The sequence below is a fragment of the Staurois parvus genome, unplaced genomic scaffold (genome assembly GCF_062004578.1).
Source record: "Staurois parvus isolate SC_StPar_1 unplaced genomic scaffold, SC_StPar_1.0 ptg000361l, whole genome shotgun sequence".
NCBI lineage: Eukaryota > Metazoa > Chordata > Amphibia > Anura > Ranidae > Staurois > Staurois parvus.
The window spans coordinates 952,302-972,184 of NW_028318157.1; the positions used below are offsets into that span (position 1 = coordinate 952,302).

The window sequence follows — 19,883 nt, forward strand, 5'->3', positions numbered from 1 at the left end:
TGCTGTATATTGAATATTTATAATAACACCATCAAATATTTACATTAGAAACATGCACAGACATTAATTACCTGTTAGTCAGGCTGAAAAGGACACAAGTCCATCTAGTTCAAACAAAAGTAAAAAAACAAACAAACAGAAAACTTCCATATACACAATCCTATACTCACATAAACAGCTGAAGCTTCCAGGCATTGACCAACCTTTTCTTCAGGCACCCTAAGCCTCAGTACTTTAAAATATAAAATGGTGCGGGGCAATCACTGCCTTTTACCTACCACTGAGCAAAGGACAATGTTGCCTATTGAGGAATCAGATCCTTGTAACTGGACTTTAAAGTGGTTGTAAACCCTTACATATACCCAGTGAAGTGACTGGCCTCAGGTGATACACAGAAATTAAACAAATTCTACTACATAAGATGTACCTGTTTATCTGAAATCTTTTCTTCTATATATCTGTTCAAAGTGCTGAATTTATAAAGCTTATCTGAGAGTTCAGAAACCAGGGAGTGAAAAGCTGAAATTACACACTGCAGAGCTCAGTGAGGAGAGTTTTGAGAGCTGATTGGAGGGAAGAGACACACCCCCTTCACAAAGCACACAGGAACAGAGCTAAGCCTGTAAATCTGCTGGAGTTCCCTCTTCTGTCACTATTTTTTTTTAAGGGGTCAGAAAAACTTGTCAGAAGCGATTAATGCTGATAGCAGAGGAACGGGGCAGCTGAACAATTACACTTATTGCTCTGGATAGAAACAGGGGCACACTATACAGAGATATGCTTTGTTCATATTTCATGTCTGAAGTTTACAACCACTATAACACCTTGCCGCCTGGCCTATAGCAGATTGACAGCCGGGCGGGACACTCGCCATTGTGATCATATGACGTCCTGTCAAAAGCAGCCGTTTATGTTAGCTGTGACTGATCAAAGCAGTCACATGGAACAGACAGGGCCAATCACAGCCCATCTGTATCATGTGATGAGCTTTGCCCAATCACAGCTAATCACAACAAAAGTATGAATGAATCAGTTTCATTCATTACCAATGATTGCAAATATCAATGAAATACATTGGTATTAGAAATCATAACATGTAAAAAAGAAAAACAAAATCCCGATCACTTGCCCAGAGTAGTTCAAGGTTACTATGGTAACACTGTATTGCTTTGATCACAGTGTGTTAAAAAAACAATAGTAAAAAAAAAGAAAAAATGTAAAAAACAGAAAAATTTGGAAAAAAATAAAAATTAAATTATTATTTTTTTATTTTTTTTTTACATACGGTCACCAGTCAGTGTCCCTGATCACCGCCACACAAGCTATATAATCATGCTGTACTGGATTGTTGACAATATGTAAACAAAGAAAAAATATGTTTTTCCAAAAAATTGTAACAAAAAATTACAACCTTCAAAAAACTCACCATGCCTCTTACTAAATAACTTGGACTGTCTATTTTAAAAAAATGGGTAATTTGGGGGTATTTGCACTATGCTGGCCTTTTTGGGCCTCAAGAAATGAGATTGGCCATCTGTACATTGATTGATCGATTGTCAGATATATAAACAATGGTTTGTGGACTCTATAACTTTCCTACAGACTAAATAATATACACTAATTTGGGGTATTTTCTCCAAAGAAATGTAGCAGAATACATTTTGACCTAAATTTATGAAGGAATGTTATTTATTTGCAAAATTTTATAACAAAAATGAAGAAAAAGGAGGTTCTTTTCAAAAGTTTCAGGTTTTTTTTTGTTTATTTAGCAAAAAAAAAAAAAATCAGTGGTGATTCAATACCACCAAAAGAAAGCTCTATTTTTGTAAAAAAAATAATAACTTTTTTTATGGGTACAGTGTTGCATAACCGTGCAATTGTCATTCAAAGTGCGACAACACTGAAAGCTGAAAATTGGCCTGGGCAGGAAGGGGTAAATGTGTATTATTATAAATCCTGTATTATTATATGTGCCAGGTAGGCAAGTGGTTAAGTAGGAAGAGATTTTATAACAGAACCAGGGATGAATCTACTTCATTTGTTCTGGGTGGAGGAGGCAGTGGGAACTTACACACTGTTTTTGGCTCCAGTCAAAAGGGGAAGAAAAACATTTCAAGCTCTAATAACAGCCCGTAGTTACCTGCTTTTCTTTAAAGTGAATCTGTGGATAATATAAAAGTGACCAACGAACATCAGCAAAAGGCAGCTAACATAGGTTGCCAGTTGCCAAATCCATCCAGCATTGCCCACAGCCCTCCGAAATAAATACTGTACATAGGTTTTTGAAGAAATTTATAATGTTGAAGACAATTCAGAGCTCAGGCACTCAGCTTCTTCAGAACTGAAAAAGCTGCTTGATTAAGCTGTTATAATGTCTTCAGCATTACAGAACATGTCTATTTGAATGTAAATAACCATTCTTCTGTAATTATACATATGCAAATACGTTGCTCAATGTAGCTACAGTTGTGTTCAAAATAATAGCAGTCAGACATCATTAACCTGATCAATCACTGTTTTTGATAGAAATGATATTTCTACATGGCAAATAATTTACTAGCAGGTGTAGTAGAGTAATAGAAATCCAACAGACCCAACAGTCATGACATGCATGCTGCTGATTCTGTGTAATTGAATCACTAATTGAAAGGGGCATGTTCAAAATAATAGCAGTGTGGAGTTCTATTAGTGAGGTCATTCATTCTTTGAAAAACAGGTGGCAATTATTGCCCTTATTTAAGGAAGGAAGGCAGCAAATGTTGTACATGCTGGTTACAGTGCATTTCTCTCTGAATTTCTGAGGAAAATGGGTCGTTCCAGACATTGTTCAGAAGAACAGCGTACCTTGATTAAAAAGTTGATTGGAGAGGGAAAACATATAAAGAAGTGTAGAAAATGATAGGCTGCTCAGCTAAAATGATCGCAAATGCTTTAAAATGGCCACCAAAACCTAAAAGACGTGGAAGAAAGCAAAAAACTACCATTCGAATGGATAGAAGAATAGCCAAAATGGCAAGGACTCAGCCAACAATCAGCTCCAGGAAGATCAAAGAAGGTCTAAAGTTACCTGTGAGTACTGATACAATTAGAAGACGCCTATGTGAAGCCAAGCTATCTGCAAGAAGCCCCGCAAAGTCCCACTGTTGAAAAAAAGACATGTGCTGAAGAGGTTACAATTTGCCAAAGAGCACATTGACTGGCCTAAAGAGAAATGGCACAACATTTTGTGGACTGATGAAAGTAAGATTGTTCTTTTTGGGTCTAGTGGCCGGAGACAGTTTGTCAGACGACCCCCAAACACTGAATTCAAGCCACAGTACACTGTGAAGACAGTGAAGCATGGTTGCACAAGCATCATGATATGGGGATGTTTCTCATACTACAGTGTTGGGCCTATTTATCGCATACCAGGGATCATGGATCAGTTTGAATACATCAGAATACTTGAAGAGGTCATGCTGCCTTATGCTGAAGAGGAAATGCCCTTGAAATGGGTGTTCCAACAAGACAACGACCCCAAACACACCAGTAAACGTGCAACATCTTGGTTCCAGACCAACAACATTGACGTTATGGAGTGGCCAGCCCAATCCCCGGATCTTAATCCAATAGAAAACTTGTGGGGTGACATCAAAAATGCAGTTTCTGAGGCAAAACCAAGAAATAGAGAAGAACTGTGGAATGTAGTCCAATCATCCTGGGCTGGAATACCCGTTCACAGGTGCCAGAAGTTGGTTGACTCCATGCAACACAGATGTACAGCAGTTCTCAGAAACAGTGCTTATACAACTAAATATTCATTAAGTGATTCAAAGGAAAGCAAAATCTTCAAACATTTTTCAGTTTATATAGTGAATGTTTGAGTTTGTAAAGAAGAATACAAACACTGCTATTTTTTTGAACAGTCTAATATTCACTTTTCTTCAATTTTTTTTTAGAGGAACAACACAAATTTGATATATTTTTCTTCATGTTTTGATTTGGAATAGAATGTGTAGTGTTCCCAATGCATTTGTGTGTATGGAAATAAAAGCTATTAGAAGAATTTTGAGCTTTATTCACTTTTTTCAACACACTGCTATTATTTTGAACACAACTGTATATGCATAAGAATACGCAGGACTCCCTGCCTCCCACATTACAATACCAAAATGTCACTGTGGCACCAGGTATTGCATTGTTATGTGAGTGGAGGGGGTACCCTACCCCATTTAAAAAAAACAGCAGGGGCTCTTGGTGAGAAGGAGTGCAACATAAAACTGTGATTTAACAGCAGGAGGGCAACACACTGAGCTTACTGAGGGTTTGTTTTTTACTTGAAATCTGGCCATAAATGGATCGAAATATGGCCAGTTCAGCAGGGACTGGCCAAATTTCGATTTAGCAATGGCCATTCCCGCTAGAAAGTAGTCAATCTTACAGCTTCTCTCAAACAGAACATTGAAATTTTTCATTCGATCAGTGCATGCAGCCATTTAGCTGCAGCACTGATCAGTATACTCTGACTACAGTGATTCTTAGAGTCCCCACTGTCACAATACAATGTTTCAGCAGAGGGGATTCCTGCATCCACGTCACTTGTGTGGCTATAGGAATGTCAGTTTTTTATTTTTTGTTCAACCCGCTAGCTGAAAAAGAAAAAAAAAAAAACAGTTTGGATCCAGTTTTAAGAGGCAATGGGTGATTTATCTCTTACAATACTGCTCCATCAGGTGACCATTGTCAAACAGCACCACCCACCAACTAGGTGTCAATATTTTCAGCTCGGCCTTCAATATACAGTTGTGCTCAAAAGTTTGCATACCCTGGCAGAAATTGTGAAATTTTGGCATTGATATTGTTCTTTTTATGGCATCTTTTTATGTCCTGTTCCATCTTTATAAAGTTCCATTGCCTTGTTACGCATGACTTTTGACAGTTCTTTTCTGATCCCTATGGCTCAGTATCTAGCCTAGTCAGTGCTTCCACGTAAGAGTTAAGTGGCATTTTAACCCGTGTGTGTCACCTTGTGGGTCTGTACCAAGGCCAAACATTCCAGGGGATGTAAACTTTTGATCATGGTCATTTGGGTGATTTCTGTTATAATTATGATTTAAAAAGGAGACAAATAACTATTTGATAATAAATGGCTTCATATGATCATCATCCTTCAATAAAAGAGCATTTTATGGCATGATCAGTCATATTTTCAATATCAAAATTTCACAATTTCTGCCAGGTTATGCAAACTTTTGAACACAACTGTAGACATGGCCACCATAGCAAGCAAACAAGTGAATGTCACACTTTAGCATATGGCCAAGTGTGCACCTGTGGGTACCCGTGTATGCCTGCAACTATATGTGCATTTTAAATATTTGAAAATGGGAAACATCTACATCTTGGTGGAAAAATGCACTGAATTTAGGGTGCAGCTCTAGATCAATAAGGAGTTAAGTGTGGAACACAATTTTCTCAATCCATAATTTAATGTATATTATTTTCCAGGGAAAACTGCAACTAAAAACACGTTTCCCTGCTCAGGCAGCTACATTAATACAGATGCTAAACAGTATTAAACGAATCAGGGTTTATTTTGGAGATTTCTAAAATGTGTGAATTTTAGGTCATCCCATGGGACATATGCAACAGAGAACACAGGAAGTAATAAGGCAGTACAAATGGATCATCTACTTTTAATAATTTCTGAAAATTTTTTAACAAATTTCCTACCAAAGTAATGATTGTATACACAACATAACACCTTAAAGACAGAAAATAAAATGAAAAAAGGTCAGGAGGTTATAGAGAAGCACACAACACACATACAAGAATAAGGAAGCTTTACCAGCTGTCAAGGACATTGGAAATGACATACAATTTTCTGTCCGTGAAGCCCCACCTAGTGGTCATCAAATGCAAAGCCCATAATACAGCAAGTCCTCAAGTCACCTCCAGGTCACCTGAGCTTTATACAGTAGTCAAATTATTGAGCCAAGGACTATCACTTTCAGTACAGTGACATCTGGTGTCCTGTACCTAGAATGCATTACTCTACAAAGTGATCTGTCACTGCTTCAACATCTACTGTATCTTCTGCTGGTCTATAATATTTCCTTAAAGTGATTGTAAAGCTCAGGCATGAAATATTAACTAATCATAACACTCTATCATGTGTACTTGTCTCAGATAAGAGCACTAAGTGTGATTTCTGTCCCCTGCTTTGTTCCTCTGCTATCAGCATGAGTCACGTTGACAAGTCAGCATGACAAGTTTTCCTGACACCAAGAAAAAAATGGTGATAGCGGAGGCACCTCCAGCAGATTGACAGCCTCAGCTCTGTTCATCTGTGGAGTGTGTCTCTTCCCTCCAATCAGCTCTCAGAACACTCCTCACTGAGCTCTGTAGTGTGTAACTTCAGATCTCCTCCTCCTTTTTCTGAACACCAAAGCAAGCGTTATAAATTCAGCACTTTGAATAGATATGTAGGAGGATTTGTTTATCTCTGTATCACCTGATGACGGACACTTCAGTAGGTATATGTAAGGGTTTACAACTCACTTTAATACTTTGTGTTTGTCTCTAAAGCTATACATGTTTTTTAAAATATTAATTTAAAAAAACCCACAAAACTTTTTTTTTTTGTATTATTTTTATTTTCTTTTACAGTATTTATATGGCACCAACAATTTACTGAGAGATACACTATATTGCCAAAAGTATTGGGCCAACCCTCCAAATCATTGGATTCAGATGTTCCAATCCCCTCCATGGCCACAAGTGTATAAATCAAGCACCTAGGCATGCAGACTGCTTCTACAAACATTTGTGAAAGAATGGGTCGCTCTCAGGAGCTCCAGGAATTCAAGCGTGGTACCGTGATAGGTGTCTACCTGTGCAATAAGTCCATCCGTGACATTTCCTTGCTACTAAACATTCCACAGTCAACGGTTAGTGGTATTATAACAAAGTGGAAGCGACTGGGAACAACAGCAACTCAGCCACCAAGTGATCAGCCACGTAAAATGACAGAGCGGGGTCAGCGCATGCTAAAGAGCAGAAGTCGCCAACTGTCTGCAGAATGAATAGCTAAAGACCTCCAAACTTCGTGTGGCCTTCAGATTAGCACAGCAACAGTGCATGGAGAGCTTCATGGAATGGATTTCTATGGCTGAGCAGCTGCATCCAAGCCTTACATCAACAAGTGCAATGCAAAGCATTGGATGCAGTTGTATAAAGCACATCACCACTGGATCTAGAGCAGTGGAGATGTGTTCTCTGGAGTGACCAATCACGCTTCTCTGTCTGGCAATCCTTTGGACGTGTCTGGGTTTGGCGGTTGCCAGGAGAACGGTACTTCCCTGACTGGATTGTGCCAAGTGTAAAGTTTGGGGGATGGGGGATTATAGTGTGTGGTTGTTTTTCAGGGGTTGGGCTTGGCCCCTTAGTTCCAGTGAAGGGAACTCTTAAGGCATCAGCATATCAAGACATTTTGGACAATTTCATGCTCCCAACTTTGTGGGAACAATTTGGGGATGACCCCTTCCTGTTCCAACATGACTGCCACCATTGCACAAAGCAAGGTCCATAAAGACATGGATGAGCAAGTGTGAGGTAGAGGAACTCGACTGGCCTGCACCTCAACCCGATAGAACACCTTTGGGATGAATTAGAGCGCAGACTGCGAGCCAGGCCTTCTCATCCAACATCAGTGCCTGACCTCACAAATGCGCTTCTGGAAGAATGGTCAAACATTCCCATTCCCAATGCCTGGCCTCATGTTGCTGAGTGATGCCCTGGTCCAGCTCAGTGATGCCCTTGTCCAGATCTGGGAGGAAATACCCCAGGACACAATCCGTCATCTCAGTAGGAGCATGCCCAAGCATGCAAACAAGCACGTGGGGCCATACAAACTACTGAGTACCATTTTGAGTTGCTGCATTGAAATTTCAGCAAAATGGACTAGCCTGCTGCATAATTTTTTCCCTTTTTCGGGGTGTCTTTGAATTCAGTCCTCTGTAGGTTGATAATTTTAATTTCCATCAAACAATGGGGCATCCTTACGTCCCTAACACATTACCCAGTCCAAGTACTGAAGCATGAGACGTTGTGACAAGTGTCGGAGAAGTCACCTCAACAGCAAATACAGGGGAGCAGTGTCAGTCCAGTCACTTACATTGGAAGAGAACAGGAGACACCGCCCTCACCACCTGTGCAGTCCTGTGGGTAAAGGGTGGCCTCAGCCATCATGCCGGCCACGCCGCCTGACGTGTTTCACCCCACCTACTGGGGCTTGATCACAGAGGAGTCATCTATAATCAAGCCCCCGGTGGTCGGGGTGAAATGCATCAGAAAGCGTGGCCAACATGACAGCTGAGGCCATTCTCTACCCACGGGACTGCACAGGTGGTGAGAGCGGTGTCTCCTCTTCTCTTCCTATGTAAGCGACATTAAGGTTCCTAACTCACATTCACACACTAGGACCAAATTATGCAGAAGCCACGTAACTGGCTAGTATGTCTTTACATGTTACCATAAGGCTAGTTCACACCTATGCATTTTGCGTTTGATCCATTTCTGCAGTGTTTTTTGCGGTGCGTTTTTGCACGTGTTTTTGGATGCTTTTTGCAATTATTTTTTTGGGCCAAGTTGTTGCTGGGCAGATTAAAAACGCATCAAAAACATATGCAAAATGCAGCACTTGCATTTTATATGCGGTTCCATTGAAGTCTATTGACTAAAAATGCAAACTGCTGCGGGAAAAGAAGTTCCTGACCCTTTCCAAAAAATGCGCCTGCAAAAAAAGCATAGATGTGAAAATCATGATAAAAGGCATTCATTGCGTTCTTGCAAATGCAAAATGCATAAAAAAAAAAAAACGCACAGGTGTGAACCTGGCCTAAATGTTTTCAAGATGCCAACTGAGTGGTGAGGTTATATTGCCTGAGAAACTGGAGAAGAGAAACGTGCCATTGCTCCCCTGCTTCTGAAAATGCTGGTTGTCTGACTGTTACTGAAGTGTGCAGTGCAGAAAAGTCAGATATTCTTACTGACATACTTGTTCCTGGTCAGTGACTCAAAGAATTGAAGCCAGGAGAGACAAGGTAACAGCCAGGCAATAGAATTTTCAAAAGAAGCTATCGGTAATGAACGGTTCTGTATTTCGCTCATTGAAGTCTTCCTTTAAACACAAGTGCAAGAGAAAAGTGTTACTCCATTATGCTTTTGCTATAAAGACAGGTATAAATGTAGGCTTAAAACAGTACTGACAATGACAAGTGTTGATATACCTGTAGGCTACCAACTGGGCTGGGAGCCCCAACCATGGCTTGGGAGCCATTAGAGTTCTCAGCTATTCCTACTCAGCTATGTTGCTTGAGGATGCCTAGTTTCAAACATTTTTCTATGTTGTAAAGAATCTGGAAAAGTTACAATTTTGGTTTTTATTGCTGTTATCTTTCTGTTGAGACATACGCTCCCTGTGATCAGGGCAAGAAATGGGGGGTAACATTGTCACCAAGACAGGAAGGCACAGAAGGATCTCTCTCTCTCTCCCCCTCCCCCATATCTTTATACTTCTAAAAATGTATTTCCTGTTCCCAATAGGGAGACAGCTGGAAAAAGAAAATCTGACAGAAGAATTATCCTTAGCTAAATAAAATGTAGCTGGAGTGGGGCTTTCAGCTTCTCCAACATTATAGAATTTTGTAAAAGCCTGACGCTGTATGAAATTTCCCGAATATATATGTAAATGGTCAGTGCACCCAATAAGCAGTTTTAGGATTAGTCTCAGTGGGTAGAATACCTCCCTGCTTTAACCATAAACAATGTTGATAGTACAGATCCTTTAATACTTTTTCATTCCTGCCACGTTTAACCAGCACTAGTTATACAGGAGTTAAACAAAAAAAAATGGAAACACTACATGATTTGCAGGTTTGAAAGCGAAGACAAGTTTCCCGTTGAAAGTGGAAGTGAAGAAACATTCTTTTGCTTTCACTGTGTGATGAGACACCTAGCTAATAGGTAGGAAGCCTCACTTTCGCAATTCGCTACCCTCTGCTCGTGTCTGAGCTTCAAAGAGGGCAATATGTTGGTGCCCGCTTAGCTGGTGCCTCTGTGACTGAAGTTACCAATTTATTTGATATGTCGCAAGGTACAATATCAAAAGGTTATGACGGCATATGCAGTTTCTGGGAAAACGCCATCTGATAAGCCTAGGCAGTCGACATGGTCAACTGACTGAAAGAAACAAAAAGGAAATTGCTCAGGATTGTGACCCGGAATAAGAAAACTTCTGCAAAAGTGACTGCAGAGCTCAATCTCAGTTTTCACAGGACTGCAGTCACTTTTGCAGCAGTTGTCTTCTTATTTCAGGTCACAATCCTGAGCAATTTCCTTTTGTCTCTTTCAGTCAGTGGACCATGTCGACCGTGCCTATGCTTATCAGACGACATTTTCCCAGAAACTACATATGCCCTCATAACCTTTGATATTGTACCTTGCGACATATCAAATAAATTGGCAACTTCAGTCACAGAGGCACCAGCTAAGCGGGTCCCAGAAATTTGCCCTCTGTGAGGCTCAGTAAGCTCTGACATGACTCCGTATTACTAGCAACGCACGCAGTGAATGACTAAAGTGAGGCTTCCTACCTATTAGCTACGTGTCTCATCACACAGCGGAAGCAAAAGAATGTTACATCACTTCCACTTTCAAAGAGAAACATGTCATCACTTTTGAAACCTGCAAATCATGTCGTGTTTCCATTTTTTTGTCCAACCCCCTCTACATGTGTGAGGCCAATCAGCAAGCAGTTCAGCATTTGAGCATACAGTATGAAGATTCATATAAACCATTTACAGAAAAAGGCAATGGTAAAAAAGAACAATATTCAAAAGCTGTACCTGCATTTTCTTCTTAACAGTTTCAAAAGGGAAAGATAATGTCTGGGCTACAGCGGCAGCCAAGCAGCCATTTACAAAGTTCTGTAGAGGTGTTAACCGGGCCCCAGACTCCTCCCAGATTCTGTCCAGACTCACATCCATAAAGAATAAACCAGCAGAAAATGGAACTGCTCCTGGAAACATAACGGGTATTATCTTTAAGTCAATAAGTAATAGAGTTCCATTTTCACAATGATAGTTGCTCCAACTACAGAGGATTGCTGAAGATAAAAACAGTGTTACCACAAGGCCAGGCTTAGAAGAGACCAATCTTCGTCTGGGGTGACTGTGTCTGTGTAGCCAAAGGATAATCATTCAGCAGCATGTATACGAGTGTGTAGACACATTTTTTTGTGCGGTCATTTTAAGTTCTCAACATGTCATACCTGAACCAGGAAAACAACTGTACCCCCATGATGGCATGGGAGATTCCCATGCAGTGCAAAGGGAAGGCACAGACACAGACTGGGAGCATAGTGATTTCCAGATTTGCAAGTCCCTCTCTCTGTAACACTAAAGTACTTTCTATACATTCGAAGCCTGCTTCATCTTTTATATACTGCTGGTTTCTGGATTCTTTTGTCTGGATAGTCTCTTCAGGCTACACCAGACCTAGAGGACCTGGGGTATGCTCCTGAAAAGGTTGGTTTCAAATCCTCAGAGCATCCCACCTCCTTTGCATTGGTGTGTCCTTCCCTTGAACAGGAAATTTATTCCTGAAGTTTTTCCCCAAAAAAAGGAGGCAGAGGTCAATGGACTACTAATCAATATTATCTAAGGTCTCCCTGCAGCTGATTTTTTCCCCACTGCTGACTTTCCTTGCCTTGTTCTGTAGGGTGTCTCTGCGTGGAGGCAGGGCTTTGCTTTCTCATGTCAAAGCCTCCAACAATGAGAACAGTAATTTGCACAATAGTGAGTTCATAAAATCTCATTGCAGATCTCCAGAGACTAGCAGTCATAGCCAGCAGTGCCTTACATCTCACACTGCAGATACACAGCTATGAGTTGCAGGCACAGGAATACCTAGACATCCTCACGTACTAGGAAGTGATCTGCTATTTTCATTTGAAACTGAAGACAAAAGACATATTTCCAGGGCACAGCTAAAGCACAATTAACATTTCTAAATGATCGACTTTAAAGGGGTAGTTCACCTTTATAAAAATATATCTAATGCAGCCCATGAACACAATTCCATAACCCTAAACCAGGGGTCTCTAAACTGTGGCCCGCGGGCTAAATGTGGCTCTTTGCTTGCATTTATATGGCCCTTGGGGTACTATTCCTTCCACTGATGCGAGGCATTATTCCTGCCACTGACCCCAATGAAGGGACACTATTCCTTCCACTGACACTAGAGATGGGGAACTAATTTTTGCACTGACACCAATTATGGGCCACTATTTCTCCCACGGACACCAACAATGGGGCACTATACCTCCCACTGACATCAATGATAGGGTCATTTTTTTTTACTCCCACTGACCACCAAACCAAAATTAACATACACCAATGCCAGGATATTTTCTACTCCCACTGGCCACATTCCAGGCCCCCTAAAGTTTGATGGCCAGTAAACAGGCCCTTTATTTTGAAAGTTTGGAGACCCCTGCCCTAAACTTATCAAACTTCGTTCCTTATCCTTAGCCCCGCACATGTGTAGCATGCTCTCTCTCCTGTCTCAGCCTCTGAGCTCATCCATGGCAACAGGAAATCGCACAGTGCGCGGGTCTCAGGAGAATGAAAATGTTTGCCCCTGTATTGCTGGCGGGCACTCATCCTAGCAGCTCGTCCATCTTAGAAAGTAGGCAAGGTGAGCTTTGGAGACTATCAGGAGTATTTGGGGAAGGCTTTATTCCTTGCAGAAATGACCTACAGTTATAGAAAGAGCATAAATGTATACTACAAAAACGAATTAGTTTAGGGTATAGAATGGTGTTTATTGACTCCATAGGGTATTATTTTTTTTTTTATGAAGGTGAACTAGCCATTTGAGCTTTTGATGTGGAGGGGGGTAGCATTTACTAGCAAAGTTCGATTGCCAGCTTCCAATGCACCTATAGACTCCTGCAGTTTTTTTTATGACCCATACCCATGCCAAAAATATTATGCCTCCCAAATATCTTTTCCATGTCTGCCTGGATTTACAATCCATTCCTCTACCTGCTCAGCAGCTGCAGCAAAATTTAGAATATTTTACCCTTATCCACCTTCTGACAAACAATGCAATATTTACTTCACACTGCGATCTGCGTTTTAGAAATCATTCCTTAAACACAAATCATGGTGTGGAGCACGCCATGTTTCATAGAGTTCTCTTTGCATAATGGTACAGAAAACAGTCCATGATAGGAGAAGAAGAGGCCATGACCAAGCTTCTCCTCCTTCTGGGCTTTATTCCATTCAATAATTTGAATCAGTTTTTGTTTGCTTTAGAAAGCAGAAGGAAACAAAGCAGAAGGCACATTTGTTTAGTACAACGCTGTATGTTATAAATGTGCTGTTTCCTATTTTTTTCTAAGCAATAGTAAAATCGTAACAATGCTTTATGAATTGGCCCATTGGTGATTTAACCACTTGCCTACTGGGCACTTATACCCCCTTCCTTACCAGGCCAATTTTCAGCTTTCAGCGCTGTCGCACTTTGAATGACAATTGTGTGTGGTAATGCAACATTGTACCCATATGAAATTTTTATCATTTTTTTTCTCACAAATAGAGCTTTCTTTTGGTGGGATTTACTTGCCGCTGAGAGTTTTATTTTTTGCGCTATAAACAAAAAAAAGAGCAAAAAATGTGAAAAAAAAAAGGTTTCTTTGTTTCTAGATTTTTGGTAGAGTTGAGAGGGATTCAAATACCTGTCAGGCTTTTATTGCTGTCTGTGCCCTGGTTGGAGATTCACCCAAAAAGAAAAATTCCAAATTTTGGGTTGTCACCAGAACAGGAACAGAGAGGAATTCCTCCAATGTGGACACTAGTTCTGTTGACAACAAAAGATTCTTTCAGTTTGGAGTGATTTCCTCTCACTTCCTGTTTTGGCTATGAAAGGGAGGGGAAATCTTCCTAATGACATAGAGATAGCAAAAAAAAAAACAAAAAGCAACAGGCATGGATTATAATTCTCCATTACACTATCCAAAATGAAACGGCAAAAACTTTTTGCCATTAGTTCTAATTTAACCGTCTTGTGTGTGGAATAAATTGCACTATAATATTACCAAAAAAGACATACCAAGAATTGAAAGTGAAACTCCCCGATATAATGATCGAAATCCTTCCTGATAGTACACAGTGCATAGTGCATGAATGATCCCTCTGTATGTGGGTTCCATGCTGTTCTGCACAATAAGTCGGGTCTTGATGACATCAGTAGGATAGATGATTATAGCTGCCAACATTCCTGCCACACTTCCAGCTAGAATGGCTTTACTTGGTGAGATCTGTCCTAAATCATCCATAAACATCACTGATAGCCTATGATGAAAAAAAAAATCAGTACAGATGTCAAACAGGTGATATTTGTAGCATTCATATACAAAATAGTTCATTCAAACAGAAATTTCAGTCTATTAAATAAAAAACAGCAAAATATCCAGGCGAGATTGCCGATTCATGGCATCAATACTTCCTGAGTCACTTACCTGGAACAAGTATACAGCTAGGGAAGTTGGTATGATGTCAGGTATCTGAAAATAATATCTTAGTCACACAGAGCCCAACTCCAGCCAAACGTTTTGGCAGACTTTACAGTGGTTGTTTTTTTTTTACCTTAATGCATTCCCTGTATTAGGGTAATAAAAATATCCCTCAAACTTTCAAATTTCAGGGCGGGTGCACAATTATTTCCACATGCACAGTTTACTATCCCCCAATGTACAGTGTTATTGAGGCTTTATAGCCACTTGTTGACCTCCCTGTTGCAATTTTACTGCTACAGGGCGGACGCTTTGTGCAAAATCCCGTATAAATATATATGCATATACACACACATACACAAACACACACTGGATATAAAAAGTCTGCACATCCCTGTTAAAATGTCAGGTTTCTGTGATGTAAAAAAAGCAACAAAGACAAATCATTTCAGAACTTATCCCACCTTTAATGTGATCTATAAACTGTACAACTCAATTGCAAAAAAAAAAAAAAAAACCTAAAATCTTTTAGGGGGGGGGGGGGGGAGGTAGTAAACATAAACTAAAATAATGTGGTTGTATAAGTGTGCACAGCCTCTTATAACTGGGGATGTAGCTGTGTTCAGAATTAAGCAACCACATTCAAAATCATGGTAAATAGGAGTCAGTAGACACCTGCCAAGTGCCTCTGATTAACCCCAAATAAAGTTCAGCTGTTCTAGTAAGTCTTTCCTTACATTTCCTTAGTCGCATCCTACAGCAAAAGCCGCAGAGAGCTTCCAAAGCATCAGAGGGATCTCATTGTTAATAGGTATCAGTCAGAAGAAGGGTACAAAAGAATTTCCAAGGCATTAGATATACCATAGAACACAGTGAAGACAGTCATCATCAAGAGAAAATAGAGCGCAACAGTGACAATAACCAAGAACTGGAATGCCTCCAAAATTGCTGAAAAGACGAGAAGAAAACTGGTCTGGGAGGCTGCCAAGAGGCCTACAGCAACATTAAAGGAGCTGCAGGAATATATGGCAAGTGTGGTGCATGTGACAACAATCTCCCGTATTCTTCATATGTCTGGGCTATGGGGTAGAGTGGCAAGATGGAAGCCTTTTCTTGAACTTTTTGACCATAATTCCAAAAGATATGCTTGGCATAAAAACAACACTGCACATCTCCAAAAGAACACCATACCCACAGTGAAGCATGGTGGTGGCAGCATCATGCTTTGGGGCTGTTTTTCTTCAGCTGGAACTGGGACCTTAGTCAAGGTAGAGGGAATTATGAACAGTTCCAAATACCAGTCAATATTGGCACAAAACTTTCAGGCTTCTGCTAGAAAGCTGAACATGAAAAGGAACTTCATCTTTCAGCATGACAACGACCCAAAGCATACATCCAAATCAACAAAGGAATGGCTTCACCAGAAGAAGATTACAATTTTGGAATGGCCCAGCCAGAGCCGAGACCTGAATCCGAAAATCTGAGGGGTGAACTGAAGAGGGCTGTGCACAGGAGATGGCTCATCTCTTAGATTGTAAGCTCCTAGGATCAGGCCCTCCTATCCCTCTTGTATTGAACTGTATTGTTGCTGTATTGTCTCCTGTTATATTGTAAAGCGCTGAGCAAGCTGTTGGTGCTATATAAATTTTGTATAATAATAATAATAATACCCAAAAAGACTGAGTGCTGTAATAAAATCAAAAGGTGCTTTAACAAAAAGTATTAGTTTAAGGGTGTGCACACTTATGCAACCATATTATTTTAGTTTTTTATTTTTACTTCCCTCCACCTAAAAGATTTCAGTTTTTTGTTCAACTGAGTTGCAGTTTATAGGTTAATCCAAATAAAACAATCACGTGTGCTCAAATCTTCATGCTCCACATAAAAAACGGTATGTCACTTGATGAAGTGCAGCCCTCTAAAGATTGGGGAATCTTGATACTAACAAAACACAAAAGGGCGCACTCTCCTCATGCATTACCGAGGTGACAAATTAATTTATTTAAAAACGTAACAAATGGATACTAACAAACCTAATGCGAAAAGCGAACATAGAGCCAAATGTATCAATGCAACATGACAGGGCTCCTGTGGTGAAACTGCCTGGTGGGAATAGCTGACGTGTTTTGGGAGTTGAACTCCCTTTTTCAAAGCTAAGGAGATAAAACCTTCCCATGCCCCATATATAGGGGGAAAAAACTAGTTAAGATCATCATTACACCCCCTCCATGAGGAAAAGCCCCACTGCTGGGCCCTAAAGCTATTTGCAAGATGTGTCACTTCCATGAGTGTGTAAATCTATGATGCTTATACATGGATACAAGCAAACTGTAAACTGTATGGCAAAGGCATGGATGAACTGGCAAACTGGATCAAGCTTTGCTGGGTTTTTTTTTTTGCCTTCCTCTGGATCAACTATGGGTATAGGATTATAACTTTTTTTTTTTTATGGTTGAACTGGATGGACATTTGTCTTTTTTCAGCCAGACTAACTATGTAACTATGAATCCTCACACATCATTTTAGCTAATATAAAAAGCCTAGGTTCTGCACCAGGGTCCATCTTCATTGATATCATTGGGCAGTTGCTTCAATAAACCTAACTAGTCCCAGGCACATGATTCATCCTCATTCTGTGGCCTGTATGGAAGTATTCAGTCTAATGAGCGCTTTATTTACAGTATATTTTTCTCCATATGTAGATCAGGCTGTCCAGCAAAACTGACAGTGACAGGGGTTGAGACAACATTGCTAGGGATGGCTACAGAAGTTCTCTTTTACACAGTACTGGGTGCAGTGGGGCGTTGTGAAGGCAAAAATGATTCATATCCATTATCTTTGACAATTTGGTACATTGCCAGCCCATTATTTGAATGGACTGCCTTGCTGCAATGCAATTTAATGCACAAAAAACATCAATTAATGCAATGCACTGCTGTGGAAAAAGCATGAGCTCAGCTTTATTCATATGGTTTACATCTCCTTTAACCAGTTCAATACCGGACACTAACACCCCCTTCCTGCCCAAGCCGATTTTCAGCTTTCATCGTCTCCACACTTTGAATGAGCGGTCATGCAACACTGTACCCAAATTAAATTTTTATCATTTTATTCACACAAATAAAGCTTTCTTTTTGTGGTATTTATTTTTTGCTAAATAGATGAAAAAAGACCAGAAATTTAAAAAAAAAATTTCTTCGTTTCTATTATAAAATTGTGCAAATAAGTAATCTTTCTTCGTAAAATTTAGGCCAAAATGCATTCTGCTACATTTCTTTGGTTAAAAAAATAAATAAATGTATAATTATTGATCTGTAAGAAAGTTATAGAGTCCATGAACTACAGGATATAGAGTATATCTGACTTAAAAAAACAAAAAACAAAAAAAAACGATAAATCCTGCTGATCGATCTCATTTCTTGGGGCTCAAAATCACCAGCACAGTACAGCTACCACCCAAATTACTCCTTTTTGTAAAGTAGGCAGTCCAAGGTATTTAGTAAGAGGCATGGCGAGTTTGTTGAAGTTGTAGTATTTTGTCACAATTTTTTGGTAAATGAGAAATTAAAAAAAAAAAAAAATGTTTTTCACATTTTGTTTTCTTTTTACACACTGTCACCAGTGTAATACAGCTTCATCATATAACTGGTGTGGTGGTGCTCAGGGACACTGACTGGTGACAGTATGTAAAAAAAAAAAAATGTTTCCAGTTTTTGAAATTTTTTTTTTTTCTTTTAATACATTTTTTTTTTTACATACTGTGACCAGAGCAATACAGAGGTAGCATAGTAACATTGTAGTACTCTGGGGAGGTGATCAGGATTTTTAATTTTTTTTTTATATGATTGCTTAAAACAGTGAATTTCACACATTGTTATAACCAAACATTTCTACTGAATTAAATCAATTCATTTAGTGTGTTTTGTTGTAATTAGCTGCGATTGGCCACAGCTAATCATATGGTACAGGTGGGCTGTGATTGGCTCTGTCTGTACCATGTGGTCACTGTGACCAATCACAGCTAGCAACACAATAGTATACAATGGATGGCATGAAGGAAAGCCATCCACTGCGTGCAACTGTCATGTGATCTGCTGTGATTGGTCACAGAGATCACAGGCTACCAGCAGAAGACAGGTACAGTGATCTATCATCAGTTCTGTCCAGTTGAAACAGCAGATGACAGATCATGCCGTAGCACAGTCCATGGGGCCCGTGTAAGGCACGTTCTGGGGAGGACATCATATGACATCCACGCAGAACGAGAGAGCTCCCACCTGGCTGTCTACAGGTTTGGCGGGAACTAGTTAAAAAAAAAAACCACTTGTTCCCCAGCCTATTCTGACACAAATGTAATAAACATAATTGTAAATATCAGCTTTATTTGCTAGAAAATTACTTAGAACACCCAAACAATATATTTTTCTAAGTGGAGAATAAAATGGTTGGTGTTACAATTTTTTATGTCACATGGTATTTGCACAGTGGTTTTTCAAATTCAACTTTAATGAATTTTAATGCAAAAACACACCAAAAAAACAATAATACCCAATGGTTTGAGCAATTTTAAAAGCATCACATGTCAGGCATCTATTTACATGGCATAACATCATCTTTTATATTTCACCAAGCTCGTGGAATGACCACAAACTATGTTACTCAAAAATCTCCATAGGTGATGATTTCAAAGCCTTTCCAGGTTACCAGCTTAGAGTTATACATGAGGTCCGGTACTAAAATCATGGCTCTCACTATAACGTGCACAGTGTGTATGTATGTATGTATGTGTATATATATATATATATATATATATATATATATATATATACACACACATATACACACACACCAGGGTCATGGCTGCAGCTACAGCCATGGCCCTGGTGTAACCACTGCAACTCAAGGATGTATAGGGACAATGGTTTTAAACTGCTCAAGCCTCCCATGCCTTTCCCAACTGGTGCCCTCAAGCCTCATTCACGCAGACGTCCCATGTTTGTTTTTTTTCCAATTGTAGGAGAAATCGACCTGAGAAGCAAAGTGTATATTCATTATATGTTTACACTCATTCAGAATGTTTATTCTACCCCTGGAGGCACAGGTTTCTATTTGTTTTTGTTTATTTGGTTTGTTTTTTACATACAAAATTGAATTGACTTGAATGCAAATAAACATTTAGGGGTCTATTTATAAAACAATCATTGGACAAATGTCACTCACATACTTTCCCCATATTTTCTGTAATAGGTTACTTCCCATGATTGTCAGCAACATCTAGTGGCCAAGGTGTAGTATAGTTTTCTGACATACTGCATTTTGGCCA

The 19,883-nt window shown here is 39.7% G+C and overlaps 1 protein-coding gene across 1 annotated transcript in view; it reads right to left on the reverse strand.

Moving 5' to 3' along the window:
* Window positions 1–19,883, reverse strand: part of SLC25A43 (solute carrier family 25 member 43) — a 48,616-nt gene that overhangs the window by 24,454 nt on the left and 4,279 nt on the right. The window contains exons 3-4 of the mRNA XM_089684912.1: window positions 14,158–14,399; window positions 10,887–11,059 (exon numbers count right to left, since the gene is read on the reverse strand). Coding sequence (XP_089541038.1) covers window positions 10,887–11,059; window positions 14,158–14,399 — 415 coding nt within the window. The remainder of the gene's footprint in view (window positions 1–10,886; window positions 11,060–14,157; window positions 14,400–19,883) is intronic.